The sequence below is a fragment of the Phocoena sinus genome, chromosome 15 (assembly GCF_008692025.1).
Source record: "Phocoena sinus isolate mPhoSin1 chromosome 15, mPhoSin1.pri, whole genome shotgun sequence".
Lineage (NCBI taxonomy): Eukaryota > Metazoa > Chordata > Mammalia > Artiodactyla > Phocoenidae > Phocoena > Phocoena sinus.
Genome location: NC_045777.1, coordinates 8,530,980 through 8,556,176, shown reverse-complemented (window position 1 = coordinate 8,556,176; position 25,197 = coordinate 8,530,980). Strand labels below are relative to the sequence as shown.

Genomic DNA, 25,197 nt, shown 5'->3' with positions numbered 1-25,197 from the left:
ACACGGGCTAAATGTACCTGACAACTCAAAATCTGTCCCCAAATGACCCGGGGTTGAACTTTAAACTTCACTCTCTGCAGCCTGATCAGAACAGGGGAGTAAATGAAGGTCCTGGGGGGGCCACTAATGAGAGGAGGACACAGCAGCCCTCCCAGACAGCCGTGCTGCGGTTAAAGTATCGGCTTGCCATATATGGGCATAAGTTCTAGATGAACCTCCTCTTATATTATTAAATTATGTCATATTACATAAATCACAATATGACTACAACGTAAGTCGGGTCATCTCTTTAAATTTAGCATAACTTGTCCTTTTGCCTTGGAAAACTGTAATTCCCTACTAAATGGCCCCTTCCTGGCTCCTTCCACATTCCGCAGTCTAGATTATAGATTTCACTGATTTTAAAAAGCAACTTATAAGTAAACCACGGTGAGCCTCCAGATACAATAAAGACGGGACTATATAGGGAATTCCCTGGCGGTCCAGTAGTTAGGACTCCACATTTTCACTGCCGAGGGCCCAGATTCAATCCCTAGTCGGGGAACGAGGCACAGCCAAAAAAAAAAAAGACAGGACTATAAAATCTCTGTCACCCCTAAACTTCCCTGAAGACAATGTAGCCACCTCTAAACCTCCAGACACGCTAAGACAGCAGAGACAACCCTTGATCTAAAAAGGTGTCATGAAGACGTTTAAAAATAATTTACATGAACAACTATTATTAAAGCTATTTATAGCTTAAAGTTGAAAACAATAAATTATTTACTCTGCTTTTTGATCTTAAAAGTAAATCTAAAGAAAGCGAGGCTGATAGTACATAACAATAAAATAAATCTAGACTAGAAGACCACATCATAATATTAATTCATGAAAGTCCATTCCCTAACGTAGAATGCCCAACTCTCTTTCTGACAATCACACCCAACTCTGTAGCTGGGCTTGCACCTCACTGCAATTTCCTACTTCCAGCTATGTGTCAGGATTTATGGTATGTTGCATCATATCCCAAACGTTATGAAATGCCTTTATTCTAACACAAAGGGCATGAAACGTCCACCTCTACCTGGTTCCTGCTCCTTCAGCACCACCTGTGATTTTGCTTGTGCTGCCCTTTAAAGGACTTTTTATAAATAGGCAGTTGAAATCATCCTTGGGAGGTGGAAGACAAGGGTCAATGAACCAATTTTGTCAACAGGGAAATCAGGGCAAAGAAAGGTTAAGCAACACGAAATGGGTCACAGAACAAGGCAGTGGTAGAACCAGACTCAACGCAAGTCTTGGCGCTCCCAACTATCATGGGCTATTCTATCTGCCTGCCGACTGGGCCCAAGTTTTCCACCCAGTTCTGCCCACACCACCTACTGGCAGAATGTGACCGGCTAGCTCATTTCTTTCAGGGCACCGGGGCATCTATCTCACAGGCCTAATTACCTCCCCATTACTGCAGGCCCACGAACAGCACTGCCACTAAGAGGAATCACTTAGAAAACTGGAGGGCTGGTTTCAAGTCATGTTTATGATGTCATTAAGACACCATAATGCGTTTTCTAGATTTCTGAAAAATGAAGATTGTAAGCACGCTAAGTGCTAGGTTTCCTGTCTCCCAGGAAACTCTAAACATGCTAAATATTTGATATGAAAACTGCTGCTCTCACACCCATCCTGTGATCAGAAAAAGAACTGGGCACCAGCTTCAGAGAAGATGTATTATCTGGTCACATTCACCCTGGATCTCACACACGGGGTTCTTAGAGACATCAACACACAGTCAAGTTACAGTGCAAGAGGCCAGCATGTTTAAACCCAAGACCAGTCTGTAAACGATACCGTTTCTCTAAGACTAATTCATGATCTCATCATTCCTGTGTTGATAATGCAGGGGTTTATTCAGTGTTCTCCAGCAGCAGAATCCTCTGTTCAAACAAAATATTATTAAATGGGTAGAGAAGCTGTGGTTTACGTGAAGACGTAAAGACGATCTGAACCACAGGTGGAATGCTCTGCCCTAGATGACGCCCACTGGGACTCAAGAGGAGGACAACAGGACCTCAGCGATGGCTTCCGTTTCCCATAAATGCCATCGGTACATTAGAATTTTGACTGAGCAAGTGAGATCTTTACATCATCTTTGGTGTGTTCACATTCTCTTTACTTTACAAATTGTTTCAGTGAATGAGCTATGAATGAATACTTGCCCCCAGACACAAAGGATAGGGGACCAGGCAGCACCAAATGGCCTAATACTCTTTCTCTGATTGACAACCATTCCCAGTACTGATCTGTGCCCACAGATATCCGTTTGGAATAAACGTGTGAAATCTGGCCCTTGACAGAAAGGGAAGTGCACTGCATATAAGGATAACTTGTTTTTATAGATTAAGATCAGAAATGCTGGGAAACTGTAAGGGAAGGCCAGCATCTCTCAACTCTGACACTACTGGGACGGGTGGGGGGCGGGGGGGGGGGGGGGGGGGGCCTGCCCTGTGCCTGGGAGGATGTGTAGTGCATCCCAGGCCTCCACTTACTGGGTGCCAGCGGCACACACACCAACACAGTGGTGACGACCAAAACTGTCTCCAGACAGTGCCAGATGTCCACTGGGGGCAAAACTGCCCCAGCGAAGCAGCTAAGCCCGCGAACCACAACTACTGAGCCTGCGCTCTAGAGCCCGCGAGCCACAACTACTGAGCCCGCGTGCCTAGAGCCCATGCTCCGCAACAAGAGAAGCCACCGTGATGAGAAGCCCGCGCACTGCAACCAAGAGTAGCCTCCGCTCGCCCAACTAGAGAAAGTCCGTGTGCAGCAACAAAGACCCAACGAAGATCCAACGCAGCCAAAAATTAATTTAAAAGATTGGTTTAAAAAAAATAAAATAATATGTGTCTCTTGTTAGCAAAGTATGAAATCACATCACTCTTAGAACAGGAAGAAACCTCGATAAGCCTTATAACTCCACCCTACTGTTACAGAAATGAGAAAGTGAAGGCCCCGAGAGGCTAAGGGACTTACAACAGGGGGATGACACCAGAAACAGCCGGCACTCAAACCCACCTCCCCACCCTGGTAACCGGCTAGTGTCCTCTGGCACCGAGCAGAGGAGGGACAGTGCACCACCCAGCAGCTTACCCAGGTGGAGCCCTTCTGGAAGCCCATCCTCGGACCCGTCTTCAGAGCCACCTTCTCGATCGATGGCTCCGTTCTCCTCCAGGGTCGGGGGCAGGTCCGGAGAACAGGTGCTCGGCTGCCTGCCGTCCACTGACATGGGTGGCGACTCGGCATCGGCCCTACGGTCCTTCTTGTGCACCCGGGAGTGCAGGACCAGCTGGTGGTAGGTTCTGAAGGCTTTGCCACACTCCGAGCAATGCGTCGGTTTCTCTTTGTTACTGGCTAACTTGGGGTCTGCGTCCACGGAAGGCACTTCACCGGCGGGGTGTCTGGGCTTCTCCTTATCTTGTGAGAGACCTGGACAACCGCTTTTACTTGTCTTGGACTTTCCAGAACCTTCGGGATGGCTTTTATTCGCATTCCAAATTTCCCCCAGCTCTTCTTTGTCTGAACAGGACTCATCGTTGTCGGTGCTCCCCTCCTGGCCCGGCTGCTCCTTCACCTCTCGGCACACAGCGACCTTCCCTTTGGTGGCCAGCTGCCAGGCTTGGTAGGTGGTGAACGGGTCCAGCTGAGGTATCCATTTGGCCGGCTTCTTCGCGACCTCAGGGTGAGACCTGGGTCTTAGGTTTAAGAACTGCAGCAACTCTTCCCCCGGAGACGGCATTCCCTCCTGCTGCGTGTCTGTCTGTGAGCTGCGGGTACCGGAAGCAGTGTCTTTGGTGTGCATCTTCCTGTGATCAATGAGACTTTCTTTATTTGGAAACAGAAAGCCACAAACCATGCAGATCTTGTAAGGAGATGAGACGCTCTCAGCTGTGTGCTCCTGCACCACCTCGTTGATGGTCACCGGGCTCTCCAGGCCTGGCTGTGGTCTGCTCTTGGCCCCCGATTTGCCAGTGTGCGTTCGCATGTGATTCTTCAGAAACCAGGGCTCCTTGAATCTTCTGCCACACACATTACACCCGTAAGTGAAAGAGTCCTTGTGTTTCTTCATGTGGATCTCAACGTCGAAGGCGGCTCGAAACGTCTGCCCACACACTTCACAGCAAAGTTCTTCGTTTTCCTTGCAATTCTTATCCTTTGGAGGTTCTGTTCTCACCTGAACTTTATCAAGAGGACTCAGATACTCTGCTTCAACACGCAGAACGGCGGGCTCACAGAGGATAGGCCGATGTTGCATTAAGACGTGTTTATTGAGGTCTTCCGAATGTGTGAAGGTCTGACTGCAAAACATGCAGTCCAAGGGCATATACCCTTCTATTTGGATTATGTTTTTCTCCTGCGTGGCTCTGAAAGGAACAGCGGCAGTCCCTTTTATTGTCATGGCATCATCGATCTCCATTTGGGTGCCAAGAGAATTGCCAATAACTTCTGGTCCATCCATATACATCAAGAGGGATTGAGTTGGCATGTTTCCTGTCTCTTGAGGATTGTATATAAAATTAGAATCTGGGTGAGGAATCTCTGGAGTTGGAATAAGGCCACTTGTAAAGACTTGTCACTCACACGCCCAGCAGCCCGAGGCTTCAAAACTAGAGCAAGTATGTTATGAAAATTCAAAAGAAAGTGTATATTCCTCTGACTTCTTATCTTCAGAAGTCTCAGGAAGCTTAGTGATAAAAACAATCACTGGATCTTTCCACAAACCAGGCAGACAGACTCCCCAGTGCTTGGATTCAGAGATGAGTCAGCACAAAGCATTAGTTCTCTTTGTCTTCATCAAGTGAGTGATTCAGTTGAGCAAGAAGTCAATTCCAGCAACCTGGAGACAAGGGATTTCCAAAACCTAGAGGAAAAAAAAATAGAAACGGCTATAGCTCCAGTCAGAGAAAAGAGAAGGCTGGCCGATGACTCACAGTGGTCCTTCCCACGAAGCACAGAATGTACCTAATTCAGCTGCTTCACTTTTAACTAATACAGCGCATCCTGTTAAAGTGCTCGTTAATTAAATCATTAGCATTTTATCCAGTCAGTACCCTTATCAAACTGCCAGAAATTCATGCAGTTAAACTGAAAACCTGGTGCTTTAATGATTTACATCTAAAATGTAAAGTTTCAGGACAGAAATTGTCAATTTCAGCTGAGTATGTTTTAACTGCCATTAAAACGCACATGTGTATCCTTACAAACAACCTGTATAAGTATAGAGACTATAAGAATTGTAAAAAATAACAATAAAAGCACTTTAGGTAAAATTTCAAAAGCCAAGAGTTTCAAACTGTCTTACAGACAAATCATACAAGAAACACAAATGCCTAAAAGCACACTCAAAGATTACCCATACATAAGTCAACAACATAAGCACAAGAAAATGGGACCCTTTCCTAAAATCCCCATTCAAGAAACACACCTCAGAACCGCTGCTTCTCCTGGCAAAGCAGAACCCTGATATTGATGTATTTTGGTTCACTGGATATTCTGGCCTTCATTCCACTGCCCAAATCCCAGTTTGCTTTTAACAGCGTCAGGCAGGGTAGGGCTTCCTTGTCCAAACAACAAATATACACAAAGCTACTCTGTGAATGTACACATTTAAAATAAAATCCTCAACATAGCTGGTTCGACATGGCTTAGTGTTTCATCAGAAAATAGATCCTCTCATTTCTAATCCACCTTTCACATATGCACTGGCCAGGTAAAAAATGCATGAGTTGATTTAACTCTACAGGGTCCGATTTAGAAGCTAATTTTCACTCTTGGAGAAGAATTAACCTCTAAAGCCAACACCCTCCACCTTTACAGCAAGCACAGGAATTGTTTTTAAATAGTCCCAACTCCTTTAACTGAAGTCAGTTAATTCTACCCAAGAAAACAAAAAGACATGCAAACTATTCCCACCACAGTCAACGTTATATTAAAAAAACACACACAACTTTCCTTCTCTCCACTTCCTCAAAGAGCAAGGAAGGGCCTGCCTGTAGGCTCAGAGGAGGAGGAAACATTTCTTCCACTCTTTACGCTCAAAGAAAATTCTCATACTCCCTGTTATCTTTAGTTTTGAGTAAACTAGATCTTTAACATTAAGCTTTTCTAAATAAGACTGCAGATCAAAGTTTAGGGTACAGAAAGAATGGACTGAAGTGTTTTATCTTAATTTCTTAGTCTTTTGTTGCAATCACAGTGGAGGATAAACACATGGGCTGGCTACCAGCTGCTGGGTAGGACAGAACAGAACACTCCAGAGACCTGAGTTCCAGTCCTGGCCAAGTCACAACCTTAAAGCTGGCACCACTACATACCTTACCTTTCTCTGTCTACTTAATGAGGGTGGTTAAATTACAGGACCACTTGCCAGGTTCCAAAACTCTGTGGTCCTGGGGTTAGATCTACATTTATGGATAGACATACTCAAAAGAATATTTAATGATTATGCTAATCAAGATGTTAAATGATATTTGGATCTGTGATTGATAATTCGGGTTTCTGTGTAGTCATTTACTCATTCAACAAATATTTACTGAGTGCTAGTGTCCCAGGTAATATTTTAACTGAAGAAAGTAACAGCACACACTCTAGAAAAGCAGTTCTCAAACCCGACAACACTGTTTTCACTGGCCAACAGCTGAATGAGAAAGAGAAAAACTGCTCAATGAGCTCTACACAAAGCTATGTGAATTAATTCCAATCTGAATAAAGATTGTCCTTTATTTGAGGTCCTTTCTACTTTTTGATGCCAAAATACCCTTTTCATAAAACAAAAGAGTGGCAATAGCAGGCTTTTTTTTTTTTTTAATGTCCTAATTTGGCAAAATCAAAGTCCCCCAGGTCAGACCTCAACATATTTTTTTTTTTTTATAAGAAATTTGACTAGTCTGTGACATTTTTAAGTTTGGGGGAACTCCACTTTTCTATAAATAATCTTTCCCCAAAAGACACCAATCCTAAACTCAGTATCTGGATCAAACATGATGTGGGTACATCCCTATTATTTCCCACATGGGGTAACAGCATATACTGGAAATTCCTGTCTTAGAAAGACAGTTTAGTTTCAACTCTATCTCTGAAATGTTAAATATCTGGGTTAAGTTAAGTCATCATCAGCTTCCAACACAAGACCTAAAGGATTGGTAAAGGAGGGTAGTGGGAAAAACCTTCGGAGAAAGAAGACCTTCAGTTTTGCCCAAGAAGGTGAAGAGGAGGGAGGAAAGGATGTCCCAGGCCAGAGAATCTTGGGGTGCAGTCAGCTGGGGAAGAAGACCCTCCCAGGCAAAACCCAAGGACTTCTTCCTCCAGGGAAGTTTCTGGGACAGATTCTGATGGTCATTAACTGTGCCCAGCTGTCCCCAGCACTAGGGTCACAAGCAATCCTTACTATTCTCCCAAAAGATACGAAAACTATGGGCCACTCCCTTTAAAGTAAGATCCCAGGGGCAGAGATCCTGTCGGCCTGGCTCACTGCTGCCCCCCAGTGCCTAGAAAGGGTCCCTGGCACAGGGTGAGGCTCTCAAACACCACATATAATCAGTACAGGTAGAGAATGAGTACGTGTATTTTTGGCCACAGTCACCAACCGTAACTGACTTGATATTAAAATTAACTTGAATGTTCATCAAGACTTCTACACAGCTATCTGAGGCTGCCATCTAATTGCCATTTTCTGCAATGTTAAGAGTATAATAAAAAATGAATCATATATAATCATACCATAAAGTTAACTAGTAGAAGCAAAACTGCATCACTTGGCTTTATAACCACTCTCCTTATTGACCTACCAAACCCAAAATGCAGGGCCTGCTAGGGACATCTCTCTGAGCAAATACCCTCAACTCGACTTAGAAAACTAAATGCAAACAAAACACTTCCTTAAACTATACATCAATAACTACACTCAAAATCAGTCTGCTCAACAAAAATCAAAAATCTTTATAGAGTGCCTGTAATAATAAAGACTTTAATAATAACAGAACTTAAGGAAACCAGACATCGTAACCTAATTACTGGTAACAGCAACAGATCACCATTCCAACTGAAGGAAGTGTGCACACACAGGCTCCCCAGCACTTTCGGCGTTTCCATGTATGGAGCACACGGACGCCAACAGTACGCCAGTGGCACTGCTGATAAAGTGAATTGTCTGTCTCGACAAAGAACTGGAGATGGAGGGGGTAGGGAAGACGTTATAAACCAACACCTACAGTCTAACTGCTTTTAGTTTGAAGAAAAGTGAGCATTCTGAACACACTCAGCTTACTGAAAGGCGCTCAGCAAAAATGTTTTTCAACGTCTAAAACAAGTTTTCTTAACCTTTACTCAGGTTAATGACAGCACTTGACCATCAGCCAGACACACCTAAGGCACCTAAGGCAAGAGGTTATTCAGTATAACCTAATATTTTGAGCGAATACTAGGGTTTATATTGTGATCACTTAAGTAGATACTTTTAATTCACCACAACATAAGCTTTGAAAAGAACAGAAGCCATAACTGCTACAACCACCTGAAATATAAGTCTGGTGTTCTTTAGGTCATTTATCTCTTTTTAAAGCAGATATTCATCTGTGAGTAAATTTACTATGAATTCTGCCAATACCTATTGACCTTGAAATTAGCAAATACTGATACTACCCAGTATACAACACTTAATGAAAAGCACCATAATTTGTGCTTAAGCACAGTAAATTAGAGGTGAATGCCACCTTGCTGACAATGTTCATTTGGAAATACTGTTCTTAATGTACAGCTGTACTCAAACTGTCGCCTTTAGAGACCCCACATCCCTACCTCGGCTGAACAGGTTATCTGACATGTCTTGGCATGGAATATTTATTACCATAGTATGGAGCAATAAGGTATTCAAGGCCCTCAAAACCTGTCAAAAACACTTAAAAATTCTATTTATAGTCAAGTAATTTGCAGTATTCCTACAAATCTACTCCCCCTACCACCACCCAAGTTACCTAAGTGTCCAAATAAATGATCACTAAAACATTCAGTCTAAACAAACTACTAGTCTCCGGCCAATTCATTTGTATCCTTTAAACTTCAAAATTATCTCCAAGATGTGGTTAGGAAACTGCCGGTTTTTCTATAGTTTCCCTTCTCTATTTTGCACATACTATTTTTTCCTTAATCTGACAAGTGAAGACAACTCTACAAAGTAATCTACAGTGGCAATCAAAACCTACAACTTTAAATCCTTCAACACTATTGCAAGGAAATCACCAAGGTCACACCCACTGAGCAGATGGCCAACCCAACTTTCCTAACATAGCTGTGGAAAGATGTTTAAAAGTTAAGCGAGAGAGAAAGACTAAAACATTCGCAGTTTACATTCAACATTACAATCTATTCGAAAGCAAATGATTGTTCAAAGGCAAAGCTTGGGAAGATCCGATGGGATAAAGGCTCATTTTCTTGAAATTCTGTGTAGGTGCTCGGTGCTACATGGGATTAGAGACCAAAGTAGGATAAAAATATATTCCTACTAGCGTATTTCAGCGTCATGATTAAGAACTCTGCCTGATTCCTCCTAAATTAATTAAGCTTGATAAACGATCTTAATATGAACTTAAAACACCACATATTAAGTTTTAGTTTTATCAATATTAACAGATACTGTGGCCTGTAAACTGGCTTTTAAAAATTCCATCTTGACGTGAAAAAAAGAATTATAAGGGAAATTAATTGTTTTAATTTTTACTTAAGCACACTGCTATCGTGAGTTTCTATTATTACCACTTAACCAGTACTACCTTAAGTATTTTGCAAAAATTTTGGACAGGACTAACTTCAGAGAGATTTCAACTAAAAAAAAAAAAAAAAAAAAAAACTACCTGTATTCTTTAACTCTCTACAAAGAAAACACTGCACACACACACACACACACACACACACACACACACACACGTGTGTATATGTATTTGTATATCTGTGTGTATATAACACACACAGATATACAAATCACTATAACCATATTACCCATTACCCTACACAACTACACCTCTTTTTCCACAGTGCCTAATGGTGAGTGTTCTTAATTATAGCCAATTTAACCAACTTCAGATTATATATAAACAAGGGCAATGCCTTTTAAGGCATGAGATCTTTCTTTAGCCACATTTAAATATTCCCCTCCCCATCTCTGTTGAGTAAATACTAAAGCTGTATGTCTGGCTCTTTCAAATCACCTATTTGCTCTCAAAAATAAGAAAAAAAAGTCTCCCTTCAATTAATACAATCACTGCTCAGTAGACTTATATACTGAACTGAAAAGAACTTATCCACTAATTTAAAAAACACAAAAACACTTCTTCTGGTATAATTGAACTGTTCTGAGGTTATCCTGATTTGTTACAGGTAGGAAATATAAAAACAAGTGTTCTTCCTAATGCTGGCTCAGGAACAATACATATGTGGACTCAATTTCCAGTCCACAGAACTATATTTTAAATTCAGAAGGTTCCCCGACACACTAGAAACTAATGAACACCAACACACAAAACATTACACGAACCCGTTAAAAAACTAGCAGCTCACTCCAGGACTGCTCTCCCACAGCAAGTGGAGGGCCGTACAGGCCAAGAGCAACTCTGGTAAAGCTCGAGGACAAAGGGTAAAGAATTAAACTAATTCTCTCATACAAGCTATTAAGCTGTCTTTTCGGGTTTAGTAATTTTATTTCTCAACTTTATCACAAGATTACCAAACTGGCCCCAAATTTCCAGTAACTCAGTTATGTTGTTACCCTGGGCAGGAAGTTATGGGGATGTTCAGAAGAGTCCGTCAACAAATGTTCAAATATACAGTGTTCTAATGAGCATTCCAAGCCGAAGCATAAATGAGCAACGTGTGGTGGCACCTGGCTGACAGGGGCTGCCCCTCTATTTATTGGGAAGATAGATTTATACAAGCATTGAGCTTACTTATCAATAGCTGCCGATTTTAGGAAAGGATGGTCCCTGTCCTCCCACTTCCTCAAAGTCAGATTTCTTTCTATCTGCCCTCATGGTCTCAATTCCCAATCCTTTGCCCTACATACCACTGCAAATTTGCCTAACCGTAGTATCAGTTGGAGAAAAATAATCCAGATCACCTTACTGCCAAAAGTCAACATTTCACCAACATTTCAGAAGGTTTTATACTGCCCCCAAATGAGGCCATTCAGCTATGATGATCAAGCTTCCCTACCGCAGATTTAAGAAATTTCCTGCTGTCTTTGTGTAACTCATTCTTTCTTCCACGTGCATTTAAACTAGTCAGCACCCCTCCCCCAAAGATCTGAAGATGAGGCATACAAATCAAGACTCTTCCACTGTCACGACTTTCATTTACATGCTGTAACTAAACTCTTCACTATTTAGAGTATTTAATATGATTGGATTCCTCTAATTCCACTTCAGTGGCTGTTCTGTAAATACCTTCCAGGTTTTTTTTTATTCTGCAGCACACCTCAGCAATTTGAAAACTACTCAGTATATTCCAAATAAAGTCATTTAACTTAAAATCTCCTTACATTTATTTTATTCTACAGGAATGAATACTCATCAGTTTATCCAACTGTCTCATGTGTTTCATTCTTACTGTGTAATTCTGAAGCTTGAAAATACATAGCCATTGTTCAGTTCTTTGACTTCACCTTTCCAATTCATCTATTAAACACACTACTACACAATTAAACTGAAATTAGAAATGAACCATTTAAAACAAGTCATACCCAGCAACCTAGAAAACGCTTACAGGCCATAGTGGCATCTGTGAGCTGGAATGATCTGAATTGACTTTTCTTTTTTTTTTTTTTTTTTTTTGAGCAAATGGAAACAAAGCTTCATGTAAAATGTAAAAAAGGTCCAATCATTTATAGTCTTAAGAGAGATAAAAGTCTACCTTTTTTTTTAAAGTAGTAGATTGTAAGCAGTAAAGAATCATTAAAACTACTCAAAAGTTCTTATCAACCAATATCATGTTTGCCACAACTGTGAGAAAAGAATGTAATTTTACAAAGTGGGAAAACAGCACATCTTTTGGGACCCCTGAGGCTCTAATCAAGCGTATCAGAATTAAGAGTGCTCTGGGTTGGCAAAGCAACCCTGCTGTGGCAAAAACAGGCCATTTCATCATAAATGTTGTTAAAAGAGAGAGAAGTGATTAGCATTTATCTGAAATGAGGAGACAGAGGGACTCTGTCCTTGCCAGGCCATTATATTCCTTAATTATTTCATCAGTTTGTAAGTGACTTGATGACTGAGTCTTATTTCCAGATTTCCTCTTGAAAAGGACCACTGGAAGGGGTTTTTATTAAAACAGGGGCTGCTATTCCTCCCTGAAGTTCCACTGCCAAAAATGGAGGATTATTAAGAGAACACAGACCGACCTCCACCTTAAACCTTTTTACTGGGAAAGTCAAAACCTTCACCCCTCCCTCTTCCTCCCCTACTTGGAAAAAAAAAAAAAAAACAACCAAGCTGTTATCTAAATCGATTCTTCAGGACAAAGGAGCAAAACATTTTCTACAAGTTTTATCTGAGTGGTGTATTAGTTCCTTTTTTTGATTAAGAAGTGAAAGGGAATAATATGAACCCAAGACAACTACTAAACTTCGATCTCACAAGTTATTAAAAACACACAGCAAAGGTCAAACGGCAGTGTTAGACGGTGTTGTGAAGATAAAAGGACTGAAAGAAGTTGGACACGAAAGAAAAAAGTCTGTGTCCTTTACCTAGAAAAGTCATAATCTTCCCCTACTCCCTCCTCCAGCATGCAAAATCAATGTGCAATTCTAAAGGAGCAGCCTCCCTCGTCTTGCCAAATAATTAAAATTCCAAACAATCGGATTATTAACCCTATTCTACCAAACAAGCCAAATAAATGATACATTTTGCCTGTAGCTATTGACAACTGAATTTTTAAATAAGTCCCTGCCTCTGGAATTCAGGATTTATATAACTGATTTAAAATGGCAGCAATGTGGGGTGGGGGTCGACTTCCACTAAAACACCAGGATTAAACACACACACACACACACACACACACACACACACACACACGCACGAACGCACGCACACGCACTACTACAGTCTTTAGAATACTAAACAAAACAGTATCTAAAATAAACAGGACTTCTCAGAAAAAGTCATCTACCATTAAGGACACACCTTAAAAGTTCTTAGCACACATTAACTAAGCAAGCACAAACTAGTGGTTTGACTGTTACACTTTTCAGACAAGAAGCAATTAGGTTATTGCTCTACACTTGTCACTACTGCGCTAAAGGCTTTTTAGAAAATCTAGATCTATTACTCATTCTCAAAGTATTACAAAATTCACTATTTTAAGTCTTATTTGCTATCAATCAATCCCCCCATCCATTCCAGGGGGGAAAAAGTACAGTCGAAAACATTTTAAATGTACTTCTTGACACATACAAAAGAGAAGGTAAAGGCCTCCTAAGGACCCCTACCTAGTGGCCAGGCCTGGCTGGCAGCTGCTGTTACCCTGCCTTTTCTTTTGTTGGGCTTAATCTCATGTCAACTCATTCAACCAACTCAAAAGCGATGAAGACATAATTGAATCAACCTGAACTAAATCAGACCTAGGCTTCTTAAAACATACACCTTAATGATTCCAAACGATCTAGAAAACTAGGAAACCTGCTCGTTTGCACGGTGGTCAATAACATAGGACCCCAGACCGGCCAAAGAACCACTGCACCCGCCTGTCTTTAATACACGTGAAGGAATGTTCAAGCTTAACGCTCCAAGCCATATAGGCTGATCCAGAAAGATAAATTGAGGCTCAAGGAATTTCAAAGGGGAACAACACAGCAAAGCCTCAAACTCTGAAGTGACTATCCTTTTCTTGGAAAAAGCAACAAAATGAGAGAAAAAAAAGTTTACACTGCTCCAAGTGTGAACAAGCTGCTTGGGGTCCCAGAAGTGGCCACTGGTGGCCCTCTCCTGCTCTCTTTAATAAGCCCTGGGGGGAAACTGCCTCCACCCACCCACCCCACCCCCACCCACCCGCCCAAGAATGCGGCTTCCCGTCCTCGGTGGCCCTACCCTGAATCCTAAAATGTGGGCTCCAACGCGGGACTTGAACTTCTATTCCGACCCCCGGGGCGCAGGTACCGCGGCCTGCGCACCCCGCAGGCCAGGTCTGGCCCCCTCGGAGCAAGACCGCCCGGGCCATCCCAAATCCAGCCTCCCGGGGCCCCCAGCAGCGCCCTCCTCCCCCTCTCCCTCCCCATCCCGTGCGGCTCGCATTTTGGGGCCAAATCAAGAGTGAAGAGGGCTCTACATCTGAAACTGAGCGGTCTCGCCACTCTGCGCCTCCTGGCAGAAACTTCCCTTTTAAAAAAAAAAAAAGAAACACTTTTAGGCTAACATTTCAATCCCTCCTGCCCTTTAGAGTTCCTAGTTCTGCTTCCAGCTGGCTTTGCGTTTCCCACTAGAATTGAGTGATATATTCTTAAAGCATTTAAGGGTTATTAAAAAAAAAAAAGTTAAAAAAATATTTTAAAATTAAAGGGGGGGAAAAAAAACCCTTATCACACATACAGGAAACGCAGCCCGGTGCACCGCCTGCTCAGGGGTGGGCAGAGGACCGGGGCTCCCGGGGACGGATTTGGGGGCGCCCGGAGGGCTGGCTGGGGCGCGCGGCCGGGTCCGCGGCGAGGCCAAGCCCCTCCCTTGGCCCCTGTAGACGCGCCCTCCGCCCGGCCCGTGCGGACGGTCCCGGCCATTGTTTGCGGGGGATGCCTGTTAGGACGCATTGTTTTGGCTGTTTCCAACTTGCCCCGGCCCCTCTCGGGCCATAGCAGGGGACCCCGCGCCGGCCCGCTCCCCTCCGCCCGCGCCCCACGGCAGAGTTGGCAAACGGGGAGACCTGCCCGGCGGAGCCACCCAACTTTTCAGAAACAGCCCCCCACGCAGCCCCCGAGCTCCCTCCGGCGGGCCCCTGGCTCCCGACCCAGGGAACGGGGCACTTCTCCGCCCCCAAGCCATCTAGACTGTTTCCCAGAGTAAGTGTGATGGTCAAACACAGTCTGTGCACACCGGGGGCTCGCCCGACACCTTCTCGCCAGTGGAATCGCTCAGAAGCCAGGAGGGGAGGGGGCGCCCTAGAGGAGCGAAATAGAGAGTAGGAATGGTGGGGGGGGGCCGGCGGGGCGGGGGAGCCGTCCGGGGAGGGGACGAGATAACGAGCACGAGAAACTCGAGGGCTGGCTCGGGGGACACCGGAGGGGCGAGACGAGGAGCCCCCTGGGGCCCCGCGGGGGCGGGGGGCGGGCCCCCTTTACCTGCGGCTCCGGCTCCTCGGCCATTTCCTCGCTCGGCGGCGGCCGGGACTGAACTGACACCACACGAGCGAGCCGAGGTTTGAATGAGGAGGGAGCAGGCGAGGAGGGGAGGGGGCGGGGAAGGCAAAAGGGAGGGGAGGCGACGGGGAGTTTCTCTCGGCCTTTTGTGCGGACACCTCCCGGATTCCGCGCCCGCACCGGCCCCCCAAAAGAGACTGGGGGCCACTGCGCGAGAAGCGAGGCCATCCCCCAGGGCGCCTCGGGGCTTCGCGCCTTGAAGACCCCCCCAAAAGGAGCGTCCCCCACCCCCACCCCCGCCTGGAGGATTTGGGGGCCGGGCTCACCTCAGGCGCGGGGCTAAGGTGAGAGGGGCGGGGGTGCTCACGGGGGTCAAAGGCGCGGGCGCCCCCTACTCGTCTGCGCGAGGACAGTGCAGGCGCGGGGGGTCCCTAGAGCCGCCGGGGCGCGGCGCGTCAGGCGCAGGGGGACTGTTCGGTCAGAAAGTGCTCAGGGAGCAGCTGTTGCGCCCTCCCTCGGCCCGGCCGCTCGGAGACGCCCCGCCTCCTGCCTTCACCGGCCGCCCGGCCACGCCCTCTGCCACGCCCCCACGTCCACGTGATCTGCGCAGGCGCGCCCCTGCCCCGCCCACCGCCACGGACCCCCGCCTCCCGGACGCGAGCGAGCGGCCGAGCGCGCGCACTCCCTGTTCTCGCCCTGCCACTCCCGCGCACGCGCGCGCCTTTCACCACCCCCACAACCCCCGCCTCCCGCCATCCGGCTTCACGTGGCCCGCGCGCGCCCCGGCGGTTCCAGTGACAGGTACGCGGGGAGGGGGCCACGAGGGCAGCGCGCAAGCGCAGTTCCAGGCCTCTGCCTCGCCGCTTCCCCCTCCCATGCAAGGTGTGCCCAGGCGAGGGGAGGGGCTGGTCGCCCGGACTCCTGGGTCATCCTGCATTACCAACAAACGAAAAGCCTTTACCCCCATTTGGGTAGGTTAGAAGGCAACTGTGCACAAACAACATTTTTTCAGATTTTCTTCAAGCATGAGAAAGGTCGATAAGATAAGATGATTAAAATATTTTTTAAATTAGTATCTCCGTTAAACTACTTTTAGTTGTTCCTATTTTTCTGAAAGGGCTGAGCTTGCGCTGCTATAACTTGAGGTTTCTAAACTTGGCCTAGATGCCAAGAATCCACTTGGCTTTGATAGAAATCCACGTGGATGAAACCAGGCTTAAAACTGGAGGAAAAAAAAAAAAAAAAAACTAGCCTTCCCCCTCCCCTTAATTGAAAGCGTTTCGCAACTATTCTTTTTATTTGCTCACTAAAAAAGAAAAGGTTATGATTCCGAAGGCCAGTGATATTCCCCCATTTTAAGTAAGCCCCAAGGAGGAACCAAAGAAGCAACAATCGTATCCACCAAGTTCTCTGCCCCAAGATGCAAACGAATGCAAAAGTAAAGGGTGCTACGTTAAGTCACCACAAAATAGCCAAGTTTGTTTTGTTGTGTTTTTTTTATTGGCCTTTGGTGTGTCCAAAATGGAAAAACTTAAAACATATCAAGAAAGGCCCTTAAAGTATATTTTTAATAAATCAGGACAAAAAAAGCCCTACATAAATGCTCCGCTGGTGAGCAGTGCAATCCTTAATAAGTAGGAAATGGAACTTGAGAGACAGTTTCTCAGCAAAGGGGAAGAATTTGCCAAGTGTGATGTTTTGCTGTCATTTTATATATAACTACTAACCCCACATATGGTCTGGTTAGTCTTTTTTAAAAAGGAAGTGAACCAATTACTTACTCACACTTAATTAATTAGCAGTTCCAGAAGTAGATTCTTAAGCCAGAACTCTTTTTTTTTTTCCTCACTCAAGTACATTGATATTGATCACTTCTAGTACTAGAGTTCCTTTTCTCAGGGAAGATGAAAATCTTTGTTTAAAATATTTTTTAAAGTCTTACAGTCACATACCAAAATACAGTCCATAGACACACTCTTCCTAAACAAGAAACTTCATTTAACTTACCAAAACAAATGACTTCGGGCACTACTACAAAACAAAGAAACTATGAACAAGTGAAACCAAATTGAGTCTTCACATAAGTGTAGCCTCACTCTACATGTTAATAGATAACCTTTGAACTCTGAAACCTTGAAAGCTGTAAACACAATAGCACTGATAGTTAAAAATCCTAGTGTCAAAATTGAGCAAAATAAAAGTCCAAACTTTTCAGTAGGAATAGGGAAACAATCAAATGTTTTGACAAATAATCGTTTCACTAAGAACAATGAGGCTCCTGGCCCTCAGACCTTGTTGCTACTGAATTATTTTCTGAGCAAAAAATGGTACTTTTCCCTATGCCCTCACAAAACTACCACTTTGTGAGCATAACAGCATCATATGGTTTGTTAGTTACTGTTTCTCTCTCCTCCCCCCCCCCCACCCCGGCCCGGCAAAAAATAAAAAATAGAACAACAACAAAAAAACCATATTACCTTGTAGATTTTCAAATTGAAAGTAATTTTATTAACTGTTCTATCCGCTAAGCGTTTTATAGGCGATCTTACGTTTGAGCAAAGAATTACAAAGAACCTTATTCCTGGAGACGTGCCAACAAAACTGGGAAGTCGTTGAAAAATTCTGCCAATGGCTGAGTGCTGGGTTGCAAACACATACTGTTTTTTTAAATGGACATAGAGTGATCTGAATGTGCTGTAAGGGCGTCTGTGGGACACATTCCGGCCCCTTAGATTTACTTGGAAAGCGTGTATAGTTAAAACAATTAAGAATGAAAACTCCAAAAGCAACAGGAGGACGCCAGGAACATTCGGTTTTGTAGTAAAGCCAGGAACTCATTATTATCGTATGAAATGAAAATCGAAAATCGAACGTTGGTCTCCATATACTTAGCTCCGCCCACGCATAATCCTGTTTCGCCCCCCCTTCCCCCCGCCCCCCCCCACCCCAGCTAGACTATCTCTAAAGGAGTCAGGTGCTGCAGAGACGCAGGCGACACAAACAATGGAACCAGAAATGTCCCTTCAAATGTGAGCTGATGCTCGGCACACGTTATTCGGGGAGAGAGCGAAAGACCCCACTTCACCTCTTTTTAATGCGACGCACATCACCTACACCTCATTTTTCACAATTATCCAAACAGACCAGCCCTCCTTAAGATCTATTTCCCAGTGTATGCTTATAAAATCGCACCATTATCTCTGATCTAATCCCAGTGATAGGAGCCCTCTGGCTTTAGTTAACTTCTGATTTTCTCTCCAGCTCCTGCCTGCCACCGCATTCGCAGATCTAACAACAAAAAACCCTTCTAATTTGCTATATTTAACATTCATTGGAATCATCTTTTGAGAGTTAGCCTTCATTAGCAGAGGAGGATGCCGTTATGATCTTCTTATTTTCGCAAGTATTTATTTTACTGTGGAACTATTATAGAGAAACGATTTGGAAACTGTATGTAAATCCCTGGAGCTGAAACGCAGCCAACACAGACTTAAAAGAATTCAGTGTTCAGAGCAGGAAAACCTGAAAAACTGCAGTGAGGAGTTAGCAGGAAAAGAAAATGAAAAAGTTAGGCAAACCTGCCAGCTCTGCAAACTACAAGGGACATTTGAGAAGGAAATGAAGAAGGGCAGCTCTTTTAACAGGACAGAATGCACTAAATGAAGTAGGGATCACCAGCGACTCCAGAGAACACTAAACTTCTCTCTTTCCTGTTAAGTTTATTCATCCCATTCAAGTCATCTCACAATTTTAAACGCCCTACAAAACATCATAATAATACATGATAAAAATAAGTAGCAGAAATTACCTTGCAGAAGTGGAGGCAGGGTCTGGAACCAGGAGGCTTTCTCTCCCTGAGTTGGCCGGTCCACCTGACTCGGAACAATACTGGAAGAGATGTGATTGCTGGTTTTTATAAGCAAACCAAAAAAGGGAGGGGCCAAGAATAAGGCTCAGTATAAATAGAGGTTTAGATGCAATCCCAGCTTGACTAACCAATCATGGCTGTGTCTGTCCCATTGGCAAGTTTGGTGAGTAGTACCCTGCCCCACTTTACAAACACAACCTCTATGCATCTTCTCCAATATCCTGGATGGTTTTCCAAGGCTGACTCCACTCAAACTGTCACTGTAAACTTTCTTTAAAAAGTACACGGGTCACAAATAAAACAAACTAGAGAATATTAACAAAAAAGAAACACTCAGATATAGAGAACAAACTAGTGGTTACCAGTAGGCAAAGGGAAGAGGGGGAGGGGCAAGATAGAGGGAGGGGATTAAGAGATACAAACTACTATGTATAAAATAAATAAGCTACAAGGATATATTGTAAACACAGGGAATAGAGCCAGTATTTTATAGTAACTGTAAATGGACCTTTAAATTTTTTGAATCACTGTTGTACACCTGAAACTTATATAACACTGTACATCAACTATACCTCAATTAAAATATATATATATATATATATATATATATATATATATATAAAGTACTAGGGATGCAATATGCAACATGATTAGTATAATCAACACCACTGTATGTTATATATGAAAGCTGAGAGTAAATCCTGAGTACTCATCACAAGGAGAAAAAGTTGTTCTTTTTTTGTGTGTGTCTATATGAGATGATGGATGTTCGCTAAACTTATTATGGTCATCATTTCGTGATTGTGAAAAGTCAATCGTTATGCCGTACGCCCTAACCTTACGCAATGGCATATGTTGAATATATCGCAATAAAACTAGAAGAAAAATAAATTACATGGGTCATGTAACTTTTGGAGCACCTCTTTAAAGCTTTTGTACTCATCTAATATTCCAAATGGGGAGCTGTGGGGTGAGCGGGAGGTGACAGAAGAGAAAAGTAACTAACATCTATTGAAATGCAATTTTCCTCATCATCTCAATAAATGGAACCATCTTCCAGCCACCCACGTAAGCCAAAACCTGGAAGTCAAACTATGATATTTCATCTCCAGCCCCACCTCCCGTATCTCTCTCTCTCTCTCTCTCTCTCACACACACACACACACACACACACCTTTAATCCATCAGCAGGGCCTATAATTTCTATCTTAATATATCTCAAATCTCTAACACAAGGCTACTGCACAGGACCACGATCTCTCACTCCTCCAAATATACCAAGGTGTCTCCAAGCTTCTTCCTTTCTAGGTTTGCCTTAGTTATGTTCTTCACCGATAGCCCAAGAGATCTTTTACAGTGTAAATCAGATCGTGTCACCACCCTGCTTAATGGCTTCCTATTGCCTCAGGAAAAAGAACAAACTCCAGAGCCTGCCTGCCAACCCTGTAGATCTGGCCCCTGCCTAAGTCTCCAGCCTCAAGTCTTGGCAAGCCCTCTGCTTAGAGCTCTAAGCTCCAGCCACAAGGCCTTCTCTCTGACCCAGAGGCTCCAGCCCTGCGTTTCCCTTTGCCTAGTTCTACCTCTCCAGTCTTTCAGGAAATCAGCTTCTATTCCCCCTGAGAGGTTTAAACTCTGGGCTCTCTGGGGGGAGGCCCTCTGACAAGGTGTTGGAAGGTCTTCTCTCCAATAATCCAATCTTGGGCTCAAACGTTCCTGCTCCAACCTCTTGACAGCTGCATTAATCCTAGAATACTATTTAATCTTCATGGGTTTCAATTCCTGATCCATAAAATGTGTGATAAAGAAGAAAAAGAAGAAGATGGGGGCTTCCCTGGTGGAGCAGTGGTTGAAAATCTGCCTGCCGATGCAGAGGACACGGGTTCGAGCCTTGGTCTGGGAAGATCCCACATGCCGCGGAGCAACTAGGCCCATGAGCAACAACTACTGAGCCTGCGCGTCTGGAGCCTGTGCTCTGCAACAAGACAGGCCACGACAGTGAGAGGCCCGCGCACCACGATGAAAAGTGGCCCCCGCTTGCCGCAACTAAAGAAAGCCTGCGCACAGAAACGAAGACCCAACACAGCCAAAAATAAATTTAAAAGAAGAAGAAGAAGATGGAGGAGGCGGATAAGGGTGAGGTAAATTTTTTTCTTTTAATTTTTTAAATTATAGTTGATTTAGGGACTTCCCTGGCGGTCCAGTGGTTATGACTCAGCACTTTCACTAAGGTGGCCTGGGTTCAATCCCTGGTCAGGGAACTATGATCCTGCAAGCCTCTTGGTGTGGCCCGCCCCCAAAAAAGTATAGTTGATTTACAGTATTATAATATATTAGTTTCAGGTATATGACATAGTGATTCAAAATTTTTGTAGATTATACTCTATTTAAGGTTATTATAGGGACTTCCCTGGTGGTCCAGTGGTTAAGACTCTGTGCTTCCAATGCAGTGGGCACGGGTTCCATCCCTGGTCAGGGAACTAAGATCCCATGCCGTGTGGCGTGGCCAAAAAATTTTTTTTAATTTTTAAATTAAAAAAAAAATTTATTATATTGTTGGCTATATTCCCTGTGCTATATAATATCAATATATTCTAGTAGAAGAAAGTAGATCTTAAAAGTTCTCATCGCAAGGAAAAAAAATATTTGTAACTATGTGAAATGATTCATGTTAACTAAATGTATTGTGGTCACCATTTCAAAATGTATACATACACCAAATTACTCCATTGTATACCTTAAACTTATACAGTGCTATATGTAAATCATATCTCAATAAAACTGGAAGAACTATATAATAATATAATTATATTATTTATATAAATAGTATTTCTGTTTTCATAAGACTCTTGGGAAAATTGAGGCACACTGTAAAGCTTGTAAGCCCAGAGTTTTGCAGGCCTGGCACTGTTCTAGGCACTGGAGCTAGAGCTTACAGTAAGCAAAGCAAACGCAGTTCTTTCCGTTTTGGAGCTTACCTTCTAGAGGGAGGCAGACAACACACAGGCTCAGCGGAGAGGGGAAGATGCCTGCTGTTTTTTGGACTGGGGCTCCCTGAGGAGCAGAGACCTCCAGGAAGTCCGGTGGCAAAGCATACTAAGGCAGGAAGCAGAAGGTGAGAAGGCTAAGGGCAGAAGACAGGCTGACCTGGGGAAAGCACTGCAAGGAGGCCAGTGCATCGGGGCCCAGCGGGTGAGGACAGGGGAGCAAGGAAATAATAAGGCAGGACCTTGTAAAGACAGAGGGAAGGACTGGTTTTTTTGTTTGTTTTTTTTGGCCTGATCACAAGGCATGTGGTATCTCAGTTCCCAGACCAGGGATAGAATCCATGCCCCCTGCAGTGGAAGCACAGAGTCTTAACCACTGGACCGCCAGGGAAGTCCCAAGGACTGGTTTTTGACCCTGGTAGCAGTAGGATATCAAAAATGGTCAGGGACTTCCCTGGTGGCGCAGTGGTTAAGAATCTGCCTGCCAATGCAGGGCACCCGGGTTCGAGCCCTGGTCCAGGAGAATCCCACATGCCATGGAGCAACTAAGCCCGTGTGTCACAACTACTGAGCCTGCAGTCTAGAGACACAACTACTGAGCCCGCATGCCACACTAAAGCCCACGCGACTAGAGCCCATGCTCCGCAACAAAGAGAAGCCACTGCAATGAGAAGCCCGCGCACCACAGCGAAGAGTAGCCCCCGCTCGCCGCAACTAGAGAAAGCTCGTGTGCACGGCAATAAAGACCCAACACAGCCAAAAATAAATTAATTAATTAATTAATTTAAAAAAGATGGCCAATTCTCTGCTCTCATTCTATTTGCTGTATCTGCAGCCCTCGACAGAGTCAACCCTGTCCTCTTCCTTGAAACACGTTTCCCCTGATTTGGGACGCCACGCTTTGCTGATTTCCACCAGTCCTCACTGGCTGCTCCTTCATCCCCTCTGCTGGTTCTTTTCCCCAGACTTCCAGGCTCTGAAGTGCCCCAGGGCCCAGTGCTGGAGCCTAGTCTTTTTCCTACTCATTCCGTAAGTATTTCATCCAGTCCAGTGGCTCAAAATACCATCTATAAGGCTCCTAAATTTATATATTTCCCACCCAGACCTCTCCCCTTAAATCCCAAAATATATTTCCAGCTGTCTACTCCAGCTCCATTTAGATGTCCAGAAATTATTTCTAGATTTCAACCTCAGACCTTCTCCCACAGTCCTCCACCACTAATGAATACATAAGATCACAGAATTGCATGAGACTCTCCAGGAAGGGAATGTAGATGGAGAAGAAAGCGTGGGTAGAGAGCTGGGTCAGCCACCGACATTGGATCATGCATCCCTGCCAGGTACCCCCCGAGCTCAAACCAATGCAATTATACTCATCACACATTATAGTAATTATTTCTGCCTGTCCTCCTCCCACTAGAGTCTAAACTCCATAGAAATACATGATACTGTGATTTGTTCTCTGCTGTATCTCCAAGTCTTAGTATGATGCCTATCTATAGCAGGGATCAATAAATGTGTTCAACACAAATGAATATAGAAATAATACTAATGCACAGAACTCAGCCGCAGTGAGATCCAGCCAAAAGGGACCTGAAGTTTGGGTGTTCAGGCCAGTCACTGGGGTCTTGGCTCAGTTTTCTCATCTGTAAAATGGGGCTTCTAACCTCTGTTCGACCTGCCTCATTGGACAGTGGGGTTGCCCCCGTCATACCAAGGGGAAGCTCTGTGCTGTATAACAGCAAAGGGTTGTTTTTACCATGACCCTTGTCTTGACTGCTGAGTGTCAACTCGGCAGGGGGCTCCACTTGTGTCTGGACTCATCTTTGGGTACACCTGGAACTCAGATCCCCTGATGACCTTTACATCAGACCTGAAACCCAAGAGGTCCCGCACTTTGCTAAAAGAGCATTCAGAGTCTTTGAACTCACTTTTCTCTCCCTTTTGGATGAGATAACTGGTGTAGTGAATGGTTTATATAGTTGGTTGATTAGGAATTTTATTTTCGTTCATTTTTTGGTCTGAATCAGACTGTTAACTCCATCAGGAGTGGGGACTTGTCCAAACTCACACCCAGCAGAGCCTCCTGCATTTCTCTGCCTTGGGATGGGTTGGGTGGACTAAACCACTGACAGTTCAAAAAACTTCTATGCCAGAAACAGGGCCAGCTTGCCTAGAGGCTTAGCTGATAAGCTCTAACGTTGACTGAGTTCATGTGTGCTTTTCATTTGGTAACTCATTTAATCCACCTAACGACCCTGCGAGGCAGGGCCTATATTTTTCCATTTTTATAGACAAAGAACGTGAGCACAAAGAGATTAAGTAGCTGGCAATAAGCAGCAGAGCCAGGAGTCTAAATCCAGCACTTGCCTCTAGGGCCTCTGTCCTTACCTACAGATACACGACTTTCCTCATACCCAGGTCCCCTGCCTAGGTCTCCACCTCAGCTCCTCTCCCACCCTTTCCCCCTCCCTCACTGTCTTTCATCACAATGGCCTCCTTTCCTGTGCAGACACCGGCCAAGCCTCACCCCAACACCTCATGGTGTATCCCCAGGACCTTGAACCATGTCTGGCACATAATAGCTGCTCATTAAAATACCGGATGCAAAATGAGGGCGAATGCTGTGCGCCAGGTGCCTGCCATCTACTATCACATTACATTCTCCTAGTAATGGGCCCAGCATTTTTCCCACATACCAGGGATACAGCTATGAGGAAAGTGGACTCTGAGCTTGCAGATCTGCCAATCCAGGAGAGATGCAGACGATCACATCTCTGTCACACTGAGCTCTTCACAATCTGCACTGATCTTTTCAAAAGTCAAATCTGATCACATCAGGGCCCTGCCCCAAACTCCCAACGTGTCTTAAAATAAAGACAAAATTTCTGGCAGGATCTGGTGGGCCCTGTGAAGACTTTGGACTTTATTCCAAAAGCGCTGGGATGCCAACGGGAACAAAAATAGTAGTAAAACCGAAAGAA

At 44.3% G+C, this 25,197-nt stretch overlaps 1 protein-coding gene across 3 annotated transcripts in view; it reads right to left on the bottom strand.

Moving 5' to 3' along the window:
* The window catches only part of ZNF217 (zinc finger protein 217), a 38,227-nt gene that overhangs the window by 7,775 nt on the left and 5,255 nt on the right, over positions 1-25,197 (bottom strand). Inside the window, exons 2-3 of one of the 3 annotated variants that reach the window (XM_032605640.1) lie at positions 19,170-19,249; positions 3,127-4,894 (exon numbers count right to left, since the gene is read on the bottom strand). In XM_032605640.1, coding sequence (XP_032461531.1) covers positions 3,127-4,519 — 1,393 coding nt within the window. In that variant the 5' untranslated portion in view covers positions 4,520-4,894; positions 19,170-19,249. Of the gene's footprint in view, positions 1-3,126; positions 4,895-15,343; positions 15,444-15,687; positions 15,892-19,169; positions 19,250-25,197 lie in introns of those variants that run through there. The other 2 variants (XM_032605642.1, XM_032605641.1) reach the window with 2 other exon arrangements.